Source organism: Perca flavescens, chromosome 14 (genome assembly GCF_004354835.1).
Source record: "Perca flavescens isolate YP-PL-M2 chromosome 14, PFLA_1.0, whole genome shotgun sequence".
NCBI classification, from domain to species: domain Eukaryota; kingdom Metazoa; phylum Chordata; class Actinopteri; order Perciformes; family Percidae; genus Perca; species Perca flavescens.
In genome coordinates, this window is record NC_041344.1 from 32,120,059 (window position 1) to 32,145,865 (window position 25,807).

The 25,807-nt window shown below is 41.3% G+C and overlaps 1 protein-coding gene across 3 annotated transcripts in view; it reads right to left on the minus strand.

The window, feature by feature from the left end:
• Positions 1 to 652: 652 nt before the first annotated feature.
• ube2e1 (ubiquitin-conjugating enzyme E2E 1) overlaps positions 653 to 25,807 on the minus strand; it is a 29,147-nt gene continuing 3,992 nt past the window's right edge. For all 3 annotated transcript variants that reach the window (XM_028597747.1, XM_028597746.1, XM_028597748.1), the window contains exons 4-6: positions 7,083 to 7,215; positions 4,214 to 4,361; positions 653 to 1,271 (exon numbers count right to left, since the gene is read on the minus strand). In XM_028597747.1, the coding sequence (XP_028453548.1) occupies positions 1,174 to 1,271; positions 4,214 to 4,361; positions 7,083 to 7,215 (379 nt within the window). In that variant the 3' untranslated portion in view covers positions 653 to 1,173. The remainder of the gene's footprint in view (positions 1,272 to 4,213; positions 4,362 to 7,082; positions 7,216 to 25,807) is intronic.

The window sequence follows — 25,807 nt, forward strand, 5'->3', positions numbered from 1 at the left end:
TATATTACATATGGACTGGCAGCAAAAATAGTCTTGGCCACGCACAGGGTTCAAAACAAGCACCATTTACCAGCCAAATGCTGGGAAAATATGCAATTGGTCAGTAGATTTGCTTCACTCACCAGCCAAAAAAACCCAATGGTAGTCCATTGAATGGCTGGTAAAAGTTTAATATTTACTAGCCATTTGGCTGGTGGATGAAAAAGTTGATTTTCAACCCTGGCGCTGCCTTTACTGAAGCTGTAAGAGTTCATAATGACTGTCTGGTGTTAGTTGCACTCCTGTGTCGTCCAGCCTGTATAATCCAATAGGGCTACTAGTTAAAGCGTAAGTAGGTCTAACAGTAGAAATGTCAGTGCTGAGAGGAAATATTTATTTTTTTAACTAATTTATTTTTGTCACTTTAATGGGCTACATTCCTTGTCTGTTGAAAATGTAAAGGATGGCCTGCGCTGTGTCCTTAATGTCTCATAGTAATAACATTTAATGTGCTGCTAGTAGAACAGACTAAAATCCTGCAAACTCTAAATTATTCTCTGCTCTATAACTGTCTTAAGATGCACTGAATAAAGTGTAGCTTCTTCATATTTCATCCTGATGTTTTTTTTATTTTGAGTGTTATTTCCTGAAGAAAAACAAAAAAGTTCGATGCTTCAGTTGGTCATGTTTTAATTCTTAAGGGAGAAACAGAACAGCTTTTTATCATGAAAGAACACAAATCACAACCAATATCCATCCATATCTAAACATGTCTACATGGGTGAAAGACCTCTGCAAAGACCAGGAGATTGGAGGGGCAAGCAAACACCAACTGGAACTTAATACATGTGAGAGAATTTACACTGACGTAATTGACCGGGAATCATGCTGTGACACATTTCATCTAGCAGATTAGTATTATATGTCCATCTTCAAGCACAAGCTAAAAATTCAAAAGAGAAAACACTGAATGCATTATTGCCAGATTCGGGTTATAGTTATTGGGCCGGAGATAACTTAAAAAAATACAATAAACAACAAAAATGGTCAGGAGTTAAGACTTCAATTCTGAGATAAAAATCCACCCGCCCCACTGTCTAATCCCACCTCCCTCCTCTGCTGGGAGCCGCGCAGCCCCCTAAAGTCGATGCCCCCACATCCCCCAAGTCGTCCAATCAGCAGCTCCTCTGCTGATTATGTGGCGTAGCGTTTGGTCCACTGTTTGGCTATCCTGTCGTGTTCAGGTCTGTTTGTTGTGTATTGTGTGGCGATGCTTCCAACCAGAGGGTCGGCTGTGAACACACAAAGAAAGCACATCTGAACATCTGTTCCTGGATTACTGGAGCTGTAGTAGAGATTTCAATACACTTTTTGTTCAGGGAAATGAATCGCTCAAAACATTTTAAATGACTTAACACACAGGGCCTCCAATCAGAGGCTCTTTGTTATGGCTGACAATACTTTTTCATAGAACTGTTGTATGGTCTCAGATCTAGAGGCTGCCATGTATATTCTGTGTAGTTTCTGGGGGGAAAAAACCCAAATTGCCACAATTTGTCCCCCCCCCCCCTCTAATTAGGATGGGTTAAAATTCAGAAATATAATTTGGCTACATTGTACGTATGTGACTGTGAGTAAGCATTTTTTTTTTTACTTGAAAAATGAAGGTAATTTATCGCATTGTCACACACCGACTACAACGTACAGGCAGGCCCGGATTGGCTAATCGGGAGCACCGGGATAATCCTCTATATGAAAAATGCCCTGGGATAATTAATGATGCCAGATGATTCGGCTCTACCATAATGACACTGACTTGACTTGATCAGAAAGCTTTGTAAAAAGGAGAGATTTGTGCTGAGAATTATGACAATTTATAAAATGTGATTTTGTGTCAGAAGCAGAGCCAGTAGTGTGCATTAGGGATAGCTGCTGTCAGTGTGGATGGCACATCTACTGTAAGCTGTTGTATCACAGTGTGTGAACAAGCAAACCTGATCAGATTAGCTACAATATAAATCACTTTTTATGCCCAAATATTATTAATATTATTATGATAGTGAATATACAAAGCCCATGACTGAAAGGGAAGAGAAAGTTATATGAAATATTCAAAAGGAAAAAATTGTCCTGTGTGTCTCTATGACGTGTAACGTTAGACAGCCAATCAGCACCATTATTAGAGCTTGGTAGAAGCATGCTGCATGCTGATTGGCTCAATGACGCTGATGAGATTTACTCCTTAGGTATTGGAATTTGGTTTTGAATGACGAGGCATTTTTCGATACTGCCTAAAAAGTATCAAATTCAGTACCCAACCCTAATAATCCTTTTTATAAGGACAACACCAGAAAAGAGAAGACATGGAGTTTAACTGCAGGAGTGCTTGAAGTGGAAGGTAGATACTAGCTTAATAAACACGTGATTGTTCTGTAAAGTACTTGTAGAGACCATATAATCTGCGAGTCTGGCAGCAAGACGCTCCGCTTCTGAGACGCTCCCGGTGTGGTACGGCGCGTGCCGGAGGACGGAACAAAACCGGAACGCAGCAAAAACGCGCCGGTTGGAAAATCTGCGTCAGCGGTGAAGTAAAACGCACTAAATCACTCCAGCTGCTGCGCACAAAAGTCGCCAGACTACACCATTTTGTAAACACAGCCATACTGAGAAATGCAAAGAGAATTGTGTGGAGCGGATAGGCTTCATTAGCTTTATATCAACTCATTTAGCAATGGCTTGAATGGGACGGACGTTTATCAATATAAATATTGTAGTCACGCACTATAGCTTTAAAAGAATGAAAACATATATTCACTAAAGGCTTTTTTTTCCAGGCAGTCTGAACACAAATACCACACCACCTTCTGTCTTCAATCTGGATTTAGAAAGAGTGAGAGGAGCTTAATCTGCAGATATAAGACTTTAATGCTCCGTAACATCAGCTGGAGTCAGAGATTTCATGACCTGAATCTTAAAATCCTTAGAGTGAAGTCCTGTAAATCATGCACGGCTGCCTACATAAAAGTTTTATGGTTTCTAACATCCACGATTCCTGGATGGAGACTAGTTCCTGCTGATACCACCTTTAAGGAAGAATACTGCAGTTAACGAGATGAGCTTAAAGAAACGCAGCGACCAAAAGTTGTTCCGACTCCATATTATGCAGTCATTGTTTTATTACTTTCAGTAATAGTGCCCTGTATTTAAATGGTACGACGGCGCATTAGGGCCACATCAAGGGGAAAAAAAATGAGGAAGATTTTTATTTTGCATTTCGAGAATTAAGTCAACATGACGAGAATAAAGTCAAAATGCCATTTTGAGAATAATGTTGAAATGTTGAGATTAAAGTTGTAATGATGAGAACAGATTCAACTCCTTTATCACTTAATCACATTAGAGCGACTGTCCGCTATGCCAGCTGCCATGTCGGCAACATTACAGGCAGGATTATAGATGGTTACATCCTCGGAGGGCCACGCTTGCTTGAGCCCCACTCCTTCAGGATCAAACTATTTGATCAATTGTCTTATTGTGTTTTGTGATCCAACATTATCCTCTCTGTATAGCGTGTAGGTGTAGCCATCGATACCCTTGCATCTGTCCATTACCTGGTATTTCAGTTTGCAGGAATACGGCCACATCTTCCAAGTTTGTGTGGTTTCTCCTTCTGAACAGACGCAATTTTCGGCACAATCTCTTCAAAGTCCTAATACTTATCAGCATGTGTTCATGCGCTAAAAGAGACAATTTCCTTGTTATTAAAACCGATTGGGAAGTATAATATCACAAGTTCATATAGGCTTTCACAATGCATTTTGTAGAACACTATAGGTAAAGCTAGTAGTTTGGTTTAGGCTATTCTCAAAAGTCCGACTTTATTCTTGAAATATCAAGTTTTTTCTCGAGATGTCGACTTTATTCTTGAAATGGTATTTTCAACTTTATTCTCGTCATGTTGACTTTATTCTCGACATTTCGACTTTATTCTCGAAAAAATGCAAAAAAAAAAAGAAAAAAAAGAAATCTTCCTAATTTTTTCCCCCTTTGATGTGGCCCGTAATGCTCAGTCGTAAAATGGATGCTTTTTTAGACCTCAAGTGGAAAGGGCCGAGCTCAATGCTTAGCAGGGCCACATGGAATCTGCGGGTGCAGAAAAAAATGTAAATATATAAAAGATAAAACCCATGTGCATGTATGTATGTGTGTATGGTGTGTTGCATGCAGCTCTCACCAGGGTTGCAGTCAGTGAGCAGGGAGCAGATGGACAGCAGCACCTTGGAGATGGTGAGGGCAGGACTCCAGTTGTCCTTCAGGATGTCCAGACAGATCACCCCCTGGCTGTTGATGTTGCAGTGGTAGATCCTCGTACGGAATGTCACCTGGACGGACGGACGGACGGACGGACGGACGGACGGACACACACACACACACACACACACACACACACACACACACACACGAGAAAAGATGAGTCTCCGTTCCACACCTTAATACACATCGTCTTTTCTCACGTACGCTAAACCTCCATAGGAAAAAAATACTCTTTAAAATGAAATGACTCTTCTCAGGCCTTTGTTATCAAGTATCAATCCAGACTAGGGATGTTAATGATTAACCGTTTACCTGTAACCAGAACTAGAATTTTGACAGATTACTACTACAGATGGAGCCATCTCTAATTTCCCATCCCTCTGTGCTGGGGGGCAGGCAGGTCTGAGACTGGTCTGTGACTGATAGGCCAGAGGCTGTTTTATGCAAAAGTCGCGTCTCCAGTTACTATAACTTTACCTGCATCGGTACGAGCCGGGACAAACTGACAATGTTTGTTACACAAATAACTGAATGTAGCCATAACTTATTTTGTCATAAGGAGTGCAGGGAGTATTAGAAGCACTGCATGTATACAGATACAAACGGCAATCAGTTAAACAATTTTATTAAAACAAAAAGAAACATGCATGATAAAAGAAAAGTTGTCTTATACAATCTATTTCTAGTGCAAACTTTGCACTGCAGAGCGGTTCCAGGAAAGTGGCGGCACGCGTCCACGACAACCCAAGCGACATCGTGGCCGTGCGACCGGTACAAGGCTAAAGCTGTCCGCAAGCGCGGAAAGTATGTGCGAGCCTCCCAGACAGGTGGAGTGGGACTCCGTTGTTCCAATGGAATAGTTTCTTTATTGAAATTTGACACACGCAAGTTTGGGTTGCCGCAACGGCCTTTATACTTCCAGGCGCTTGTTGTGTTGCAGCCATGGAGCACAGTAAGCGGCGCTCTAGTATGGCTTTACTTTACATTGAAAAAGCCCGATAAAACGGTTAGTCGCTATTGAATCAAAATAAAATGTTCCTCTTATCTGTGAAATAATCACGGGACCAGCCCTCAAAGAACCGGAATCAAAAGGAAGAACAGGAATCAGAATTGTTCAAATCAAAACAATGCCCAACCCTATCGGTTAACGAGGGTCAGCTATCAGTCAAAAAAAGAAAAAAAAACTAAATTAGCATCCCTAATCCAGACCTTGTCCAAGTAGTCAACTATAACTCCAAACCCACTGAGCAGCAGTTTATCTATCAGAAACTGGTTTGCTTTTCATTCACCATCTCAAATACAGTGTAGAATGTGGACATGTAGACACAATCACCTTTAAAACATTACATTTATGCTGAAATGAAGAGAAGTGGCTGTGGATTTAGAAGAGCTATCCGGTTTGTTGTAATTTATACTAGGGCTGCACCATAGACCGTTAATATTAATAGACAAAGCATCCGGTTTGGCGAAGTGCTGCAAATGCGGAAGTGCCTTAAACCTGCATTCTCTTTGAATTCCAGCAGGTGGAGACACGTGCAGTTGCAAAAGGAGTTCAGGTTCTGTAGAAGTCTATTAGAAAGTGACCCACTTGATTTATTACCTCAGTAAACATTTTCATAATGAGTTTATGGTCTCCATCGCTAGTTTTAAGTCTTCTGCAACACAGAATGAGGTTTTCTTTTTTTATTTATTGTGGTCTCGTTGATTTTAAAATCAGCGACAAAGCAGGGGGTGTTTTAGGGCGTGGCTACGATGTGAAAGTGTGTAACGTAGAGTATAATATATAATAATAGAGTGTAAGCAGCTCCTCCCTCTCGTCTAAAATCGTCCCATCCGCAACCAGGATGGCTGCGCCCGTAACGGTAAACTCCATGACGGATAGCAGATCTCCACAAACCAATGGGTGATGTCACACATGTTCTGTCCATTAATATTATACAGTCTATGGGCTGCACAATATATCCTATTTTTTTTTAAATTGTCATCGCGATATCAACTGCCGTAATAAACATCGCGAAAGGCTGCAACACATCGCAAAATACACTCAGGGATTTTTTGTTAGTTGAAAGAAAATCTCAGAAAATTGCACTTTCAAATGTAATTTATTCTTTTTTCAGTGCTGCTCATTTTGAACATTGAAATGTTAAAAATGTTGGAAATAATTTCCTTTCATTTTTTTAATTTCAACAAGCAGTTTGATGTATTTTAGCAGAATACTGACAGCAGCAGGAATGCAGAACTGTAGACGCCTAATAATGCCTGTTCAAGTACGTTATCAAATATCGCAGTGCAGCCCTAATTCATACAAATGTTCATTTGGTTGATAGGCTATTGTTTTTGTATGGTTTTGAATATTGTGGTTACTGTGTCATCTTTTCATGATTTTTGTGTGTCGTTTTGATTAATCATAAAAGAAAAAAAAGAAAAATAATAATTAAAATATATATATATATATATATATATATATATATATATATCACATTTTATGGAGGTGTCTATGTTCGGAAACATGCGAGGTCAGAGTCCATTCCTAAATATTTTTTAAATGCAGTTTGGTTGGGATAGATTCTCCCTAAAAAAGGAGAACATGATCCCATATATTAGAGAAGTCTGGGGAATTCAGACTGGAAGTAGGAGCTGCTGCTGTTAGCTGCATTCCAAAGTGCCAGGGGGCCCTCTAGTGGAACATTATGAGAATGACACCTCTTTGAAATAGAGCCATCTGTGCCAACGTTGACAGAAAAGAAAAAAAAGGCTTTGCTGGTTGCCAACAACCATTCACAGTTCACCTTGGGTGGTTTGAAGGGGTAGTCTGGGGTGAAGGCGATGTCCAGGAAAAACACTCCCCCCTCGTACACAGAGCCTGGGGGGCCCAGGATGGTCGACCTCCACTCATAGATGTTGTCTCCTTTGGGACCGGCGCTGTCGGTACATAGACAGGGAACATTACATTTTTAAACATTTGGAGGCTACAAAACCAGACAGCTCTTGTCATGGATGAAAACCTCTTTAGTCGCCCGACTTAACCACAATATTAACATTAATTCATTACACTGGTTATGTGACTAGGATTCTAATTTTCTAAAAACTCTTTCAGCGGCAACTCCACTGAGCTTCTTCTGGATCGAGTCCAAGTCAACTCTCAAGTCTTTGAGACATGTCTTGCAAGTCAAAAAGCTCAATGCTTAGTATGAAAATAACAATGGCCAAAAACACACCAAATACTGCACTTCTTTTGTAATGCAAAAGTGGGCATTTTACATCCATTTGCAGGTAATGAATCCAAGCATCTGTCTGTCAAAAAGTTCAATTAAAGCACTCAAAACTATAATTGTGCAAAAAGCCAAAAAAGCTCAGAGTTTCTGTCCGTTTGAAACAATGTAGCGTTTCTAGGGCTGGGTACCCAATTCAATACTTTTTAGGCACGGACCGAATTGCCTCATTAGCATCAAGTATTTGAGTCATCCAATACCAAATTTAAATTCCTAAGCAGTAAATCTCATCAGCGTCAGTGAGCCAATAAGCACGCAGCATGCTTCTACCAAGCTCTAATAATGCTTCTGCTTGGCTGTCTAACGTTACAAATATTTACTTTACACATTGAGTAGTAGTAGGAGCTGAAAAAAAAACAAGACTGTGCCGTAATGTTGTAATTTATTTTGTTAAAATAGATTTTATAAAATTGGTATCGAAAAAAAGCATTGTTTAGTCACGGAATTGGTATCAGTATTGAATTTTTTCAAACGATACCCAGTCCTAAGTGTTTCTATACATCACTGCGCCAGCTTTTTATTCTGAACACAACCATTGAAACCAAAAGTTAGAACAACTCAAAAACAAAATGGATCAGATTGGAAGCTTCTGTCAGTATAACTCAACAAGCTGTTTACTGAATTCATTTAATCACATTTTTTTTTGTAGTTGACCGATTATGTTTAACCCTTAGGTTGTATTTCGGGTCCCCGGGACCTGTTCAGTTTATTTGATGTTTTTGCATTGGCCTGGCGTTGAGCTTCAGGCTAATACAAAATGTAAATAAACTAACCAAGTCCCCATGACACGAAGGACAATACAACTTATAAACAAGTGGTCACTAATATTTTTACATTGAAACAACCTTATATTGTTTTAGTGTACCAATATTATTTTACAGTGCAATATAGAGGGCTTTTTATGGTGATAGCGGCGCTGCCTCCTGTGGGCCTGTGTGAACCACAACACTAAATTTATCGGGCAGCTAAACACTGACTACGTTTACATCATGTAAATTACACGCACATATTCCGGTTTTGCCCTTATTCCAAAAAAGATGATATTCCAACTAAGCAGTTTACATGTTTAATGAAAATGAATATTCCACTAATATTCCTGTTTACATGCAGCCGTACAAAATTGGATTTTTTCAAAGTTTTTTGTATGGACAAGGCCTCCGTCTTTCATTCATAGGCATAAATCCCAGGGGGATCTATCTAAGGGTTGGTTGTTCCCTCCTAGAAATATCATTAAAAACCACGCTGTGTATTGTAAATAACATAATGATGTATACTTAAAATATCTGTGCAAGTAGTAAAACAATACAAACCCCAAAAAATGCTTTTTAGGTTTAGAAACATTTTTAGTCCCCCCTCCCTTGCCTCACAGTGGTTTGGTCCACTGCCTGCTTTACCCACACGCAAGTCCGGCGGACCACGGGAGAGAATGAGAGAACATACTGGTAGTTGGATTCACTACAGTAACGTTAGTTGTGGAATGTATTCAGTAGGCTGTTCAAGGCTATTTTATTCACATTAAACAAAAACTTTTTAAACAAAAAAGTTTGCTATGTTAGTGTAATATAATGTAACGTTACTTAGCTTGTTTAATAGCTTGTTGGATAGAAATGCACCCACTACAACTAACGTTTACACAGCGATAAGCCTAACGTTATGTGTGTGAACTGATATTAGGGTTAATATTGAAGATCTACAGTTGTTTTCTGCTCAATATGATGTGTGACAGATCAGTGGGTTGGCTGCAGTTAAGTATATCCTCTGTCCCAGACAAAACCTAATATTTATGTGGAGGACGCAAGATCATTTTATAATTATAACATGACCGTGTGGTGAACCTATGAACCTAACTCATATTTAGACATCTGACGTTTGTGTTGTTGTTGCCCAGAGAAAATGACAGAGAAAAGAAAAACAGGCATAAGATCCTTTTTCAGTACACCAAAACGCCAAGTAAGTACAATAAGTCCTCATATCAAGACAATTTGGTAACATCTTTATAAGAATGGGTGCTTGGAAAATACTAACGTCACCATGTCACAGGTAAAGGAAAGAAAGAACTAAGGAACAGGGAGACCAGGGACAGTCAGGTGGAGAGTCTCAGGGAGACCAGGGACAGTCAGGTGGAGAGTCTCAGGGAGACCAGGGACAGTCAGGTGGAGAGTCTCAGGGAGACCAGGGACAGTCAGGTGGAGAGTCTCAGGTAAGTGTGTAGAGCTTAGTTCATATTTTTGGAGCTGTGTGCTGTCAGCGTGAGCAGATGAGCTTTACCAGTGGCTCACTAATTTACATTATGATCAGCTAATTTAACAAGTGTACAAAAGCATTGTATTTATTTTATATGGGGACACTTTTTCAAAATAACTAATTATGTTTTAAGGTATTTTTGTGGCTTGATTGTAAACTTAAAAATACATTTATGGTTTTAAAGAAGAATATTTTGGTCAATTTAGTCAGCTTTTCCATTGAATCAAGAGAAACCCTGAAAAGAAGGATAATGGTACAGTCTCCATGCTACACTAATGACAGTATTAAGACTTTCCTCTGTGTACAAATGTCCTCTACAAGTATGTGGCTGTATTATTTGTGCCCCCTTCAAAAATTGCTTTTCAGAAATGTTATGTTTATTGTCCCACCCCCCCCCCCCCCAACTGTTAGATGAGATTTACGCCCATGCTTTCATTCCTTTGACCATCTTCATGAAAATGTCAACATTGCGATGTTTGTGCATATCCAAAAACCTGTTGATATCAAAGTCTCATACCGTTTGAAAGTAGCGGTGTTTCTCCTTCTTTTCTTTTGGAAATGCATCTCGACCGCAGCCCTGCAAACTGTTGGCTGGTTGGTTTGTGTACAGTAACCATAGCAACGCACAGAGCTGACCGTAAGCCGTAAACTGTCGCAAACTGTGGTAAAAACCCAGATTGAGACGCAGGTTCCGAATGCTCTGTATAAATGTCAAAAGAATGTGTGTAAAACCTGAATAATACCGTTGTTCACACAGTCACATTGTCGTTAGATATCATGTTTTCATAACAAAAGGATTAAAAAATGTGTTCTACTTTGGGCTTTCTAAGTGTCAAATAAGTGATCCAAGACCCAGAGTATTTCACTGCCTGGTGGCTAAAAGCTAAACGCTAAAGAGGGTAAGTTGCTGGTGTTCAACCCTTCTTAGGAGAGTCATCCAACGGGAGTTTTACCGGCAGATAAACACAGACCTCCGGGTACTGGAGACATTCATCTGCATGTACGGCAGAACAGAAAATCTGCAAACTTTCCCTTAAAAGTTACCAGCTAACGCTAGAGGTAACTAGTTAGCTTGGTTAAATCTTTCAAAACCAATCTAGTTGTAGTCTTGCAATGTGTGACCCTACAAGATCCACAGTCTTTACATATTATGACAGCCTTTATGAGATGGTGTCATAATTTAGTCTTTTCAAAGTCTGTTCAAACTCTTCGCCTACGGTGTTTGGTGTTTAAAGCCCCCAACGTCGTCTTCCAGGCAGCGCTGCACGGGAGGCACTAGGGTTAGACAAGGGTCAAGGTTAGAGGCCTTGAAGTCGACAGCGGGGGCTTAAAACACCATCGAGCCTAGCGTATGGTAGCCATTAGTTGAACATCTAGTCCGTTTTCTGACTTTCTTTTACAGTTTATCTTCAATGTACTGAGGCTTTTTCTGCTGTTGCACTCAACATCTGCTTAATGACTAAAATGACTAAACAAGTACCATCTTTCTAATGGTTTGCAGTCAGAACTCTATTCCATGTCATCTTATTGGTAATTCATTACAACAATAAAGTGCAATCAGCCGTGCGAGTCATTATGCCAACACTGTGGGAAGTGATAAAAAGAAAAGATCATTTGCCTGTGCAGATAAAGCTGGGGCTGACGACTACAGCCGCTTCACAGGAGCCTTGATTCAACAGCAGCAACACAGTAAGTCAACAGCAGCTTCCACTAGCATTTTTAATGCTGGAGATGTTCTCACGCAATTGAGTGCTCAATGAAGCGCTCCAAACTACACTTTTTCAGTTTGCCATTTCATTTTGAAATGACAAGTAGGGCTCTTAAAGCATGTTTGTCGGATAAAAAAATAAAATACTTGTTTCAGTTGAAAATTGTACATGCAAAACACCATGTACAGCAATATACTGTATTTACACAGACATAAGATGAACACACTTTGAATAAACAAACACTACATTTCTATCTTATCTATTACTTAGATGCACTTCTAAGGATAATTCAGTGCACAAATCCAGGTACTCTGCACACTGCTATGTGATAATCAGTAGCTTCTGCATGCTGTCTGTTCAGAGTAACAACAGAAGAGGTAAATGTGAGGCAATATTCTCACTTTCTGAGGCAGACGCTCCACTCTGCCCGCTCTTTATCACGCCAGAGAGGGAGAGCAGAGACAAATCACACACAAAAAGAGGCAAACATACAGACACACAGTCAGGAATCTAAACCTATGTACATTATAGCCCAGGTGGCTGACTGCTCTCATAGCTTAGCAGCACTGGTAAATGTAAACCATTTATTGTTACTGCCATAAGAACTTCAGCAGTAAAAAAGTAGCCGAGGGCCAAGAGATTACAGTCCTAGTTCTGCATTGCCAGACTGGCTACACCACAGATACATTATGCAGGGCTTGACATTAACTTTTTGAGGCACTTACAAGTACATTTACGCTTCACTTGTCCATGAACAAAAGTCACTTGTCCGGGTAAAGATTCATCATTTTATAATTTTTTGTGTTTTGCTAATGCAGAATTTGAAGAAACCATTGAAAGCATCCAAACACTATCAACATTAATACAATTCAGTTTAAACAGTAGAAACAAATGTGTCCCAAGAATAGATTTCCCCTTCAACAAGAAAAAAAGATCTCCAGACTCATAATACAAAGTTATACTTTGCATGCCGGTGTGCAGAAGTTAATATATTGAGATTCTAAGTGAATATTTTAAAGTTTCTCATTACTTTCAGATTCCTAGTGAATATTTTAAGTTACTATGTCAATATATTGAGATATTCTGAGTTACTAAGTCAATATATTGAGATACTGAACCAATATGTTGAGTTACTAAGTCAATATATTACGATACTAAGCCAATATATTGAGATTAAGTCAATATTTTATAGTTTCTCATTACTTTGATATTCTTTGTTTATATTCTGAGATACTGAGTCAATATATTGAGATACTAATTCAATATTTTGACCAGAGGTAGTGGTGACTTGAACTTATACTATATCTAAAATAATGTTGTAGACATAACAAGACTCGTTTTCTGTGAACGATGTCTGATGTCTGATCTGTAACGTTAAAGCGTAGTTAGCATGCTAACGTTAGCTAACTAACACCGGCTGCCTGGCTTGCTGGTTCCGCGGTGCTTTCATGCTGTATCGCTTACAGAGAAGGAGCTGAACAGTGGGCTGGGTCTAACGTCAGCGGTCCGCTCACCCGCTGCTGCTGGGTCTAACGTTAGCATAACGTTAGGTTGTTTGGCTCGAAGTCAAGGTGCAAAGGACCCTAGGGTGAAATTACTCCTAACCATCACTTAAAATTTGCTGGATACTTGGCCTGAATAACCAACTCCGGGCCCTACAGATAAATCATAATTCAAAATCAAAACACCATACATTTGGGGTTTCCAGCTTCTCAAGTGTGAAGATTCTCTGCTTTTACTTGTTTCATATTACAGTAGAGGGGTCTGGGTACCCTACCCTAGAAATATATCGTCGTCAATATAGAATACTTATTTAATAGGTCCTCGCTTGAACCCAAAGTTGTTCTGCCCCTGTTTCGTGAAAGCTGTCTCAAGGCTCTTATTCCTGCCCTGAGGAGCGAGGATGGAGGAGGGATCTCTGAGGAGCTTTGAGCGAAGATACACGAGAGCAGCCTTCCCAGGAGCCGTGCAGCTGGAGGTCGTTGCTAACTCCGCCCCTACAGCTGATGGATTCACGTGACGCTTCAGAGGAAAGGACGTCTCATCCCTCTAAAACACATTTCCTCGTTTCCTCTCTCCTCTAATGATTTCCTTTCCCATACTTCCTCGGAGGGACGGACTAAGATGCGAGGAAGGGAAGCAAATGGAGGAAACCTGGATGCAATTTAACAACCTGAGACGCAGCCTATATTTCTTTTTAAAGAGTGCCCAGAACAAGCTCATAACATTCAGATTTAATGTAATAGCCACAGTGTGCTATCCAGATGTGAGGAGAAACACCCCCTGGTATAAAACATACCACATGTTCATTTACACTGGGTTACCAGCCTTCCTGCAGGGAAGCCCTGACCTGGGATAGGACTGCTGATACACTGCAAACACCACGTGACCGAATAGAGCTCAGTGTGGTTCCGGAAGTAAAAATCCCATTAATTTACTCCATAAGGATTTTGATTATCAGCCATAATGTCTAAACCATCTGAGGTAGACTGACCACGAGCTACGAGGTTGTGAAACAAAAGTTTCTGCTCCTGTAGAAGCCACATGTTGGTATGAAATCAACCTTGTTTTATTTGCAATCTTATGGATAAATACTACACTACCCATAATCCTAAACGTAACAGCCATCTCTCTGATTGGTCCAACTCGGTGTTACTCTAGAAATGTTTACCGTAACCGCGAACAGCTACAGCGAGCTGCTACCATTGAAGTCTGATCGTTTCTGTACACGGTCTTGTACCTTTGCCTTTCTTGCCGTTTTCAAATAGTTTTTTGCACAGAATTGCGCAGAATCAAATGTTTTATGGTAATGATTGCTGTCATAGCAGGTTGGCTTGGTTCCAGGCTTAAAACGCTTTGTATAAGCAATTTTTTGAAACGTCAATAGAACAAGTGAACGGGGGAAAACACTTCCGGAACCAGAGCCGTTAAAAGATTTGGCGGTCACTGTTGAGCTCTATAGATTTTGTATCGTTTCCCAGTGAACCAACCAGACTGAGGCTTCTTTTGCCCGACAATAGAGGCGTCTCACATTTACAGACGAGTCGCAGAGAGAGCCAGGGACTTCCTCCCCGCCTGCCTCTGTCGCACACAAAGGCTACCCAGTGCACTGCACTGCAAGAAGAGGGCTGACATTTCAGCGGTTTCATTCTTTCTATGCCTTTAACCTATAAAACTGTCACACAGCGCTTTAGCTAAAAACTGACTCCTGCAGCGCAGCAGAGACAAATACGTTCAGCTGCAGCGGCCACAGTGAGTTCCAGCATGAGGATCCTAAAAGTAGGCCTGTAACGAACCATTATATTCATCGTCAATTATTTTCCCAATTAACTGATTAATTGTTTGGTCTATAAAATTCTGTGCATGCAATTCCAACACCTGTGGACTGTCAAAATTAAAAACTCACATCAACGGGTAGTTCTGTGACTGGAATCACGACATTACTGAGTGACGTATGAAGTCACGGTGGCTGGTTAAATACCTTGTCATCGTTCAGACCGTAATTACGGGCAGCTGAATGAGAAACCCGTTTGCGTCGGCCTTCGCCTTGTAATACTGAGTTGGAGATAAAGGGAGCTTTATGACAGCCACAATATCTCCTACTAATCAAAAAGAACTACAAAACTGTCCACAAACCACTGACTGAATTTTTTTCTTTTTGGTAATTCAGTTTTGACCAAATAAGTACATAAATCCAAACAATAAGGAAATATACTGTAGATTGCTTTCTTGGCAAAACATATTTGATTTTCAGTTTGACTTTCAGTGTAAAAGCTTCACAAATGATCATGAAAGATTACAATGCATCTCTTCATTCTCTCAAGGTTCTTCGCCCCTGTATTCATCACTCCTCATGTTTAAATTCATCTCTTTGTGTCGTTTCACAATGCCTTTCTGCTTCCAAACCACAGCTCTGACAGTCTCATGTCTTCTGTGTAAACCTTAATATACACACTGGGCTTCATTTTCAATCACCGCTATCTGCTTTCAATGGTATAGAGATGACAGGGAGAAATACTGTAATAAGCTGCCTAACTGATACAATATGATGACTACTTCACTTGAGTGCCACAGAGAGGAGACTCCGCGCTCCCACCCCGCCAATAATAATCAATACAATAGCATTCAGCCCGCAAATCTTCTCTCTGAGCTTTATGACGACAGTGTACGATGAACATCATATCAAAAAAGATTGGATTTATGATCAGGTCTGAGTGAAAAGGATGAAATCATTATCATGACATTAGACATATTCTAGTAATACATACAGGGACATGGCAAATGCAGCCTAAGGCCATGATCACACTTGCATTTTTTTTGTAGCTGCCAGCGTCTGCTTTACATTATAATCCCATGGAGTAAACCGTGTTTTGAAACGTCACCGGCGACATTTTTTTTGAAAAAAAAAAACTAAACTAAAAAAATAACACACTTAGTCAAGCGCTTTCATGACAGCTGACCAGTGACAAGTGGAGTAGTGAGACCTGTCGTTTCCATAACAAGAAGAAAAAAAAAAAAAAGAAAGAAATTGCTGATGGATAGACCTGTGCTGTGTCAGAGCACAGCGAGTTATATTGACTCGCTTTGTTTTACCTAACGTTAGCTGTTCATTCTCTAGCTCGCTCAACCGCTTTGCTCCACATAGCACTCTTGGATACTGTAGCTGTTGTTATAGCAACAAAAGATGCCCTCGGCTGCTTCTTGGAACTAAAACGCTGCCAGCTTTTTTATTTTTAACTCCAAAAGCGCCCTAGTCCACTTTTTCTTGTCAAAAAAAATGCCAAGTATCATCATGTCCTAAATGCCATATAAAGGGTTATATACTGTTCTGTACTAAATCTTTACACATGTGAAACAAAATCTTCAACTTTATTTAGATTTGTACCTTAATAAAACAGCTTCGAAGTCATTTCGATGATAAACGAACTCGTGGTAGGGCAAATCATCCCGATAGCAAAGCAGGGGAGGGATGCCGCTGGCAAAACCAGCAATGCAAGTTTGGGAGGTGGCACCCCGCCAAATCTCACGAGAATCACTAATTGCTTTACTTCTGTCATGTTACTGTCAGAACATCCGCTACACCCGCCAGAACCTTTTGTACATCGGTGACCAGCACCAGATATCTATTTTCAGTGTCTTTCATTATACGCACAACATCCCAGACCACATAGCGAGACCGCCAGGCTCTCTGTGGATTGTTGTCGGGTCTAGGAGGCGGCGCAGACGGAGGAGGGAGAAGAAGTATAAGCGGGGCCGTAGGTCCGGTGTTATGCTAAGGCTAGCATAGCACACAAGCCACCTCTACCGAGCCTGTATCTCTCCAATGCCAGATCCCTGGTGCATAAAACAGACGGCTTGGAATTACAACTCGCTGGAAATCGCTGTGTTTGTGACTGCTGGGTTTTGACTATCACTGAAACCTGGCTTCACCCGGGGATACCCGATGCTAGCATGCAGCTAGCAGGTCGCACTCCGCTCCGCTGGGACAGGACTGAGGACTCCGGTAAGAGCAGAGGAGGGGGGGCTCTGTATGTACGTACATGAGAACTGGTGTAATAACAGGACAATTATAGATAAACACTGTTCCCCTGACCTCGAGTACATGTCTGTAAGATGCCGGCCTTTTTTTCTACCGAGAGAGCTAACAGTAGTGATCGTCACGGCTGTGTATATTCCACCCTACGCCAACGTAAACGCAGCTTTCTCTCCTGCTGAACACCATAAATGAACAGCAGGGGGCCCACCCTGACTGTGTTAATAGGTCCAACTTGAAGACTGTACTCCCGACATTTTATCAACATGTCAAGTGCCCTTGCTTGTTATATGCCATTTTTTACGAAGTTGTTGAATCATCCATTGTTGATAATAAGACCATTCCTACAGGGGGGAGGGGATCGCTATGAGTGCAGAGACAGCTCTGCGTGAGTGGTATTTATGACAGTAACGTTAAATACAAGTACTCCACAGCGACTCTAGGGGTAGCAGTTAGACAAAAACGGAAAGTGCATAGTATGCCTTTAATGTTTAAAGGTCCTATGACATGCTGCTTTTTGGATGCTTTTATATAGGCCTTAGTGGTCCCCTAATACTGTATCTGAAGTCTCTTTTATATAGACCTTAGTGGTCCTCTAATACTGTATCTGAAGTCTCTTTTATATAGACCTTAGTGGTCCTCTAATACTGTATCTGAAGTCTCTTTTATATAGGCCTTAGTGGTCCTCTAATACTGTATCTGAAGTCTCTTTTATATAGACCTTAGTGGTCCCCTAATACTGTATCTGAAGTCTCTTTTATATAGACCTTAGTGGTCCCCTAATACTGTATCTGAAGTCTCTTTTATATAGACCTTAGTGGTCTCCTAATACTGTATCTGAAGTCTCTTTTATATAGACCTTAGTGGTCCTCTAATACTGTATCTGAAGTCTCTTTTATATAGACCTTAGTGGTCCCCTAATACTGTATCTGAAGTCTCTTTTATATAGACCTTAGTGGTCCCCTAGTACTGTATCTGAAGTCTCTTTCCAGAAATTCTGCCTTGGTGCAGAATTACAACCACTAGAGCCAGTTCCACAATGAGCTTTCGGTGGCCCTGTCCACACGTACCAAAACGATCTTTTTTTTACCCGTCTTCCCTGGATTCGTTTCAAGAATAGTTGCGTCCAAACAAATCCACTTGTAAATGACTCAATATGCTACTTCATATGCCAGGCCTATAGGCGGCGCTGTTTCTGCTACAGAAATTCACCAATAGTCATATAGCATAGTCACTTCCACTTCCCATCATAACATGACTAGCTAGATTATAACGTTCTCTTAATACATCCGTGGACTATAATACCTTTCACCACTGCTCATTTTATGAAGGTCGCCGCAAGAAAACATGTCTTTGTTTACATTAGCTAGCTAGTTGATAAGTTGTCTAAGGTGGAGGGGGGAGGTGTGGCCTTATTCCTCGACGCAGCAGGCCCGGGTTCGACTCTGAACTGCGGCCCTTTGCTGTATGTCATTCCACCCTCTCTCTCCCCTTTCATTTCTTCCACTGTCCTGTCAATAAAAGGCCCAAAAATAATCTTTAAAAAAACATTTTCATGCCATGGGACCTTTAAAGTCCCATCAGCAACACCCAGAGGCTGCAGTGTTCATTGTAACGTGCTGTAAGAAAGAGAGAATACACCCCATACTGATTTGTTATTCTTAGTCCTGTCCTGAGGGTGGCGCTGGAGGAAGTCATGGGGTCACCAGACTATAAAAAAAATAAATAATAAAAAATAAAACCTCAATTTCACTAGGAGCCACACTGGAAAATAAGCATCATATCAAGGGCCGGACATGTATAGTTTACTGACATGCTTTTAATTTTGAGTTAAATAAAGTCAAATATTTTTGACTGTATTATTGCATGTCTCATATAGTCTTCTCACTTACAATTTGGTTGACATAAAGCCATAGAGTTTGACAGAGTTTAGCAAATCATTTAAAACAAAGATTACATTTTTAAAACTTCCACACGGCCGACTCACAGCAACCTGCTTCAGGCCTGAATATGCAAACTGAATTTCTGAGTCTCAAAGATGGTAAAGCTACCAAATTCTGCTTCAGTGTTGCGTAATTGCAGTTTGAAAAACAGTTTCCAGTCTTTTTCGTTTGGTGCACAACTAGGCGGGCCAAAATTTAACTTTAGGTGAGGTAGGATCTGATTTGGGAGGGGCCGGGTTTGGCCCACAGGCTTTGAGTTTGACACACGTGCTCTAAATGATTTATCCCCTTGCCAGCATGAATGTGCACAGCACGTTTCACAGCAATGTCCCAATTTTGAGTTAAACATTTCTTGTGTGAAACTGGAAGTTTTGGCCTGATGGAGGCGCTGCAGGAACTGTCAGGATGTAACAGAAACAACAACGAGCAATATCGCCCTGACTACAGCTGGGTACCATTTGACATGTTAGCTTACTAGTACTATTTTTTAACAATTCAATAAAAATAAAAAAAATCTGCAAAAACCTGGCAACGTTCATTTAAGAGTTTAAAAAGTAAGAAATCTAATTGAAAGACCTGCTTTAGACATGTTAGGCATAATAATCACAAAAAAGGTTCAGTTGGACTAAAATGGCATCTATTCCTTCCCTGTAAACATTTATTTTCATTTGACAAAAAAAAAAGCCTCACAAGTTGTGAAATATAAAAAAAATAAAAACAAACCGAAGCAGCCACACAAGAAATTTCCAATATAAAATGGTCAAATCAAGCTTCATTTGTATTAAAATCAGGACCTATGATCAGAGTATAGAGTAAACAAGATTACGAATCTGACCAGACTTTTGATGCCAACTTTCAGGACAGTTTGGAGACAAACAGATTATCAGTTCTACACACACATTTCGGTCGGTACCACACACAAGTATCAGGTCTATCTGAAGCTGACGGGAGATGAAATGAAAAATCTACTTCCCCTTTCTGTCCAACTAAAGCCTGGCATGCAGAGGGGAAACGTCTTCAGATTTTTCCTCAGTGCAGCAGTTTAGAGCACCGCTGTCAGGGCTTTGTGAAGTAACAACGGTGTACAGGCCAGCCACTTCCTCTCCAGAGAGGAGGCTGTTTATAGAGATGTACAAGCTGCTGAGAAAACCTCAGCACACACACACACGCTAAAGCTTCAACAATACAAACAAATCTCCTGTCTGACACAGATGTCACACCTCAACACTCACACCATACCACCACACTGGCCTACATAACACACACACACACACACACACACACACACACACACACACACACACACACACACACACACACACACACACACACACACACACACACACACACACACACACACACACACACCTAAAGATATCAGTAACTCTCCATAAACACCATATCTGTCCAACCCTACTTAGCACTAATCACCCTGCTGTAGACAGCGTCTAACTGTGCTTGGCTGTCATGAGCCCCCCAGACCCCGGGAATGTCAGGAATTCGTCTGACACCCAGGGACTACATCTTTAGAGGAGACATGGTGAACGACAGCGTAGGAGGACACAAGGCGGAGTTAAAGATAGAGAGAATGAGTGTGAGTGTCAGGAAGGGAGCCATAAATAAAGTAACTAAGGGAATAAAACATGGTGAATGAAAGCTACACAGGGTGGGTGGGGGGGGGGGGAGGGCGAGACAGGCCCGTTATGTCTGCAGTGCAGTTCACACTTCAGTGGAAACGAGGCAGCAGAAAAATAAAAAGAGGGCCTGCACGGCATTCCCTGTGTGGAGTGTAATTCGATTTTGTGAAATGACAGATGAAAGCCTCATAGTGCACATAAAACAAAAAAATGCTACGAGGGAGGCACTGGTGATAATGGTCAGGATAAGTCTTTTCTTTATCCGTCAGCGTCCATTTAAAAAGAGCGTGGAGACCTGAAACAACCTCGAGAGAAGTGAGACGACAACCGACTGACTCATCGATGTGTAATCCATTAAACAGCATCTGCGAGGCGTGGCTGGCCGGCTCCCTTCATAGCCTAAAGAGCAGATTCTGTGCTAAAGGAAGCAGAAAGAAGCTAAATCCACTAAAAATCCCCTTTCTAAACATGGTGCTGAATAAAGAGATTTTCACCAAGTGGAACAGGACTAAATGAAGAGATGGGGCCTTTCTCCACGCTGCTGGGAAGACGGAGAGATAAATCGCTCATCACGCGTGTTTGGAGCCGTTTATCTCAACACAGAGGCATTTCCTCCTTTTGGTTCATTTGACCAGGTGAGGACAATGTCTCTTAAACTTAGGCGTGAACAAATAAACAAAGGGAGATGCCTGAAAACACAGATCTCTGTCAGTGTCCGAGAGACCTACAGCACAGCTCCCTAAGAATGAACATAGAAAAATGATCTGAAAATGCAAGGTACAGAATGTGACACCAATTGTTCCACCATCGACTGTGAATTTATTAAACAAAAGACAACATACTTACTAGAGCTGAAGACTTGGGACTTGACTGGGATTTGAATTATAAATTAAGATGGGGCGCCATTCTTCTGTATTTCTTTTTCCTTAGTGTCAACACATTTGACCAAAACCATTATGTTCATTTTTCTCCATTCTGTCTGTGGCACTCAGCCACAAACCTACGGGTTCCTACAAATATGTAGTTTCAGTTTAAAAAAAAAGAAAGAAAAAAGTCTCCTTAATTTCCTATAACAGCCAGGCATTTTACGTTATTGCATACATTACTTAAAAAAGGAGGATTGTATTTGTTGGAAACTATTTTTGGCTACAGATTAATCAAAAATATGTTTTGGCCTGGCAAAAGCCTTGCATAGCAACACACAACAATTAAATATTCTAGGTGTGTGGCTATGCAAGGGTTGTCTGTTGCATTGAAAAGACGATCTCATCAGGCTATAGGGCTGTCAAAATTGCTCAAAAATGACGTTTGAATATTCCCTCTAAAATAACACCGAATATTCGAACTATTCGAACATCTGGTTGCGCATGCATCCAAGGTGGCGCGCGACATCGTGACGTCAAAATGATGCAATATCCAGCCGAGCCGAGGTCGCGCCAAGGGGGTAAGTTTCGCTTCAGAACTCGAGCCATCTATGGCGCCATTTTGTTGCTAACTGGCCATCACCTCCTGTTAGCATTCCGCTGACCGCCATTTTTTTTTTACGTCACTTGACTGTGAATACCTTTACATCTGAAGCGTTTAAAGACTATTTGTCCGTTGTTTAGTTCCAAAGAAACACGACAATTTATAAAAGGCTCCATTACCTTGTACCTCACGTTATGGCTCCGTAGCAGACGTTTTTGTAAAAATAGGCTAACCTAGGGCCCTATTTTAACGATCTGAAACGCAAGTAGCTTTGTGGGCGGATCTCGGGAACTGTTGCTATTATACCGGCGGTATAAATGACCCTAGCGCCCGACGCAAATCTAAAATGGGTTGGTCTGAAGTAGCTAGGTGTGGTTTGGGCGTAATTTGCAATAAACCAATCAGAGCGTCATCTTACATTCCCTTTAAGAGCAGGCGCGCTTGTTCCACGGCGTATTGCTATTATGACGGCGGGAGCTGTCCGGGATGCGGCAAAGTAATAAATGCCCGTCTTGACCAGGTGGCGATGTTGCTGCGGCCTCTTCGGCGCATCTCCTCAAATCTGGAGAGGATTGCTGCAGCCATGGAGCGTGGGCCTCCAAACGCACCACCTGCTCCTGTTGTGCCCCTTCCTCCTCCGTCCACTCCATCTCCGTCCACCCGCTCCATCAGGAGCGCATCGCGCATTGCCACTCCCGGACCAGGTCCCGCCGGAGTGTCCAATCCCGCCGTAGTTCAACATCATGTCTCCTTAAGTCCTCTAATATTTCCTCATTTATGTCATCAACACATCCATGATTCATGGAAAGGTTGTGAAAAACACAACAAGCCACAAAGAATGTTGCTTTTTGAGGACTGTACTGTAAAGTGCCTCATCATCTATCCAAACACCTGAAGCGCATTTTCAGTAATATTTTTCCTTGCAAAAATGGGAACTGCTGCGTCCGTGTAGATGAGAGAAGAAAAAGTGTCGTTGTAGCGTTGTGCACACGCTACATTATGGCCAAGCATGCGCCCCTAAAATAGCATCTGAATAACGCGCTACTGACTTTAGACTAGCGCCACTGACTTTAGACCAGGTTTTTCCTGGTCAGTGGTGGAATGGTTTTCTGAAACTGCAAAATAGCACCAGGGAACGTTTGCGCCGGAACACACCTCCTCTTTTCGTTGAACCGCCCCCGGGGGCGCAAATACATTCCCTAATTTACAGACTTGCCTCTTTGGAGGGAAAAGTCCGCTGTGCGTCGGGTGCAAAATAGGAATGTTACATGCGTCGGTGTACAAAGGCAATTGCGCTGAGTGCAAGATAGGGCCCCTAGTCTATATCCACGACGTTCTTCCGGTATTGCTCCGGTGCCGCCAGAAATTCCATCTATGGACTATGGTTAACTGCTCCCCAGATCTCTGCAGGGTAAATCCAGACAGCTAGCTATCCTGACTATCTGTCCAATCTGAGTTTTCAGTTGCACGACTACAACAACTTGTGAACGTACACATGTTCCACCAAAACAAGTTCCTTTCCGAGACCATTTTGCTGCGGCACCGAGGCTCTGTCCGGCATCGCCCAAGACAATTTTGATTGTTTTAAAGAAATGCCAGTCAACCAGAGCACGTTTTTCTCCCATCCTGGAATGCTGTATGGATTAACCAGACCCTCCTCCGCAGCGCTACGCCATGCCAAACTAAGAAAGACCTAAACACAGCTCTGACCGCCACTGTCTTGTATTGGGACTGTCCCTTATGCCCATAAATTAAAATGAGGGGCAATAGGTTAATAATAGGATTCTATTCTTCATTCAATCAAAAATACAGTTAAAGGCGCCCTGGTAGAAGCTCAGTCATTCTGTGGTCTCTCTCTCTCTCTCTCTCTCTCTCTCTCTCTCTCTCTCTCTCTCTCTCTCTCTCTCTCTCTCTCTCTCTCTCTCTCTCTCTCTCTCTCTCTATTCTGTGCTGGTTGTGACAGACTCCATTTTTATCTAATCTATAGGAAACCATCATCTTTGTCTACAGGGAAGCAATTTTGACTTCATAATCTTATCAGATTAAACAGTTACGCTTGTAAAATAAGAACTTCAAAATAAAATCTCATGTCAACAATCCTGCATTCTTCAAAATAATTCTCACTGAGCGATCAGAGCTTTCAGTTAATCCATGATGCCACTGGGGGTTTGGAGGGTATACAGCTACAGTGCACATTGTTGAGATTTATGACTCACACAACATACAGACTGAGGCGTGTTAAACGAAACAGGTCCCGGTGAAGCCTAATGCTCCTCTGTGGCCAGTGTTCATCCTCTAAATACTTGTTTTGGGTCTCGGCTGCGCAACTTGTGGGTTTAAGCTCGCCGTTATGCAATCAGCTCGCATTCGAGGTCTCAACATCATGACATTCAGTTCAGACACACACCTCACTTCAGGGTTTTTCCTGCATAGAATGTTTGGCACCCCCCAAAGAGGTTTTAGCCAGTCCCAAAGGAAAATCACCAGCACCAAAATGACAAGAATTGAGAATAAAAATAGTACTTCAAATCCTCTCTGAATGTGTTTAAGAGCAATTTATCAAACAACCGTTGAACAAGCAGAACATAAACTTGAAATATGAGAGCTAATCTCACTTTTATCTCCAGAGTCAGGCTGTATTGGACTCTCTCCGTGATTTATTGAAATATTTATACTGTTTTTTATAACCAGTTATGTTAATTGGGGTTTTATTTTCTCAAGCATAATATACATTTTTGTTAATATAATTGTCAGAAATAACAGGTAAATGCATAGATTTCTGCAAAATAAGGTAACAGACTCATTGCCTTTACTCTACGCGGACCGATCATTCTTACTGCCGTGTGCAGTCTCTCCCCCCCACCCCAAAGGCCCACTCTGAGCCAGGAAAAACCCTGCACTAGCTTTATTTTACTGCCAACAATCCCAACAGACGTGTTGTCACTGATCACTTCAAGATACCTGAACTGTTAGAAAAGGCTTCATAAAAGTGACAAAGTCTTCCTGAGCATTTTTATTTCCTTCCTCTGAACACCTTACACCTGCAAGGCCACAGTATCCTTATTGTAGAGGGGGTGTGTCGACACAAGATTGCAACAGCTTCACTTCAATGACATTACAATTCATCCAACCCTGATATGCATACCAAACAGATTTATGAATGCTTGCCAGAATCCAGTATGTGCATCAGATGTATCATGCAAAACAACTGTGTGGCATTCAGCATGTTAAGTTATGGAACGAGCCTAGTAGTAGCTCTTAACACGTGTAGCACATGGTGATAATTCATTTGCATGACACATGTCCAAACCTGCCAAGCTTGTTTGAAAGACGGGTCAAACTGGAACAATTTGGCAAACAAAAAAAATGCTGTTTGATTAGGTAGGAGATCTTTTTTGACACTTTTTCTACGCACGCTAACCAGGACCTGAATGTGTCACAGATCCCTTTGGGCACAGGTCGAGTTGCAGAAACTTAGCAATAAACAACTAGGTCTGGTCTATTGAATCGAAATGCCTTTTTTTGGGCTAATATTGCGTTTACTCCAGGCCTGCTTTTGTGGTCTACATTGTTTTTGTTGTACCAAGTACATGACTAGAGTCAGATAAGGGAGGCAGCTGCTTGTTGATGAGGTCCTTGTAGAGTTCATGCCAGTCAGCCAGAGATAAGTCAGCTTTTAAGTAAATGTGACTATTATTAGATATTACAT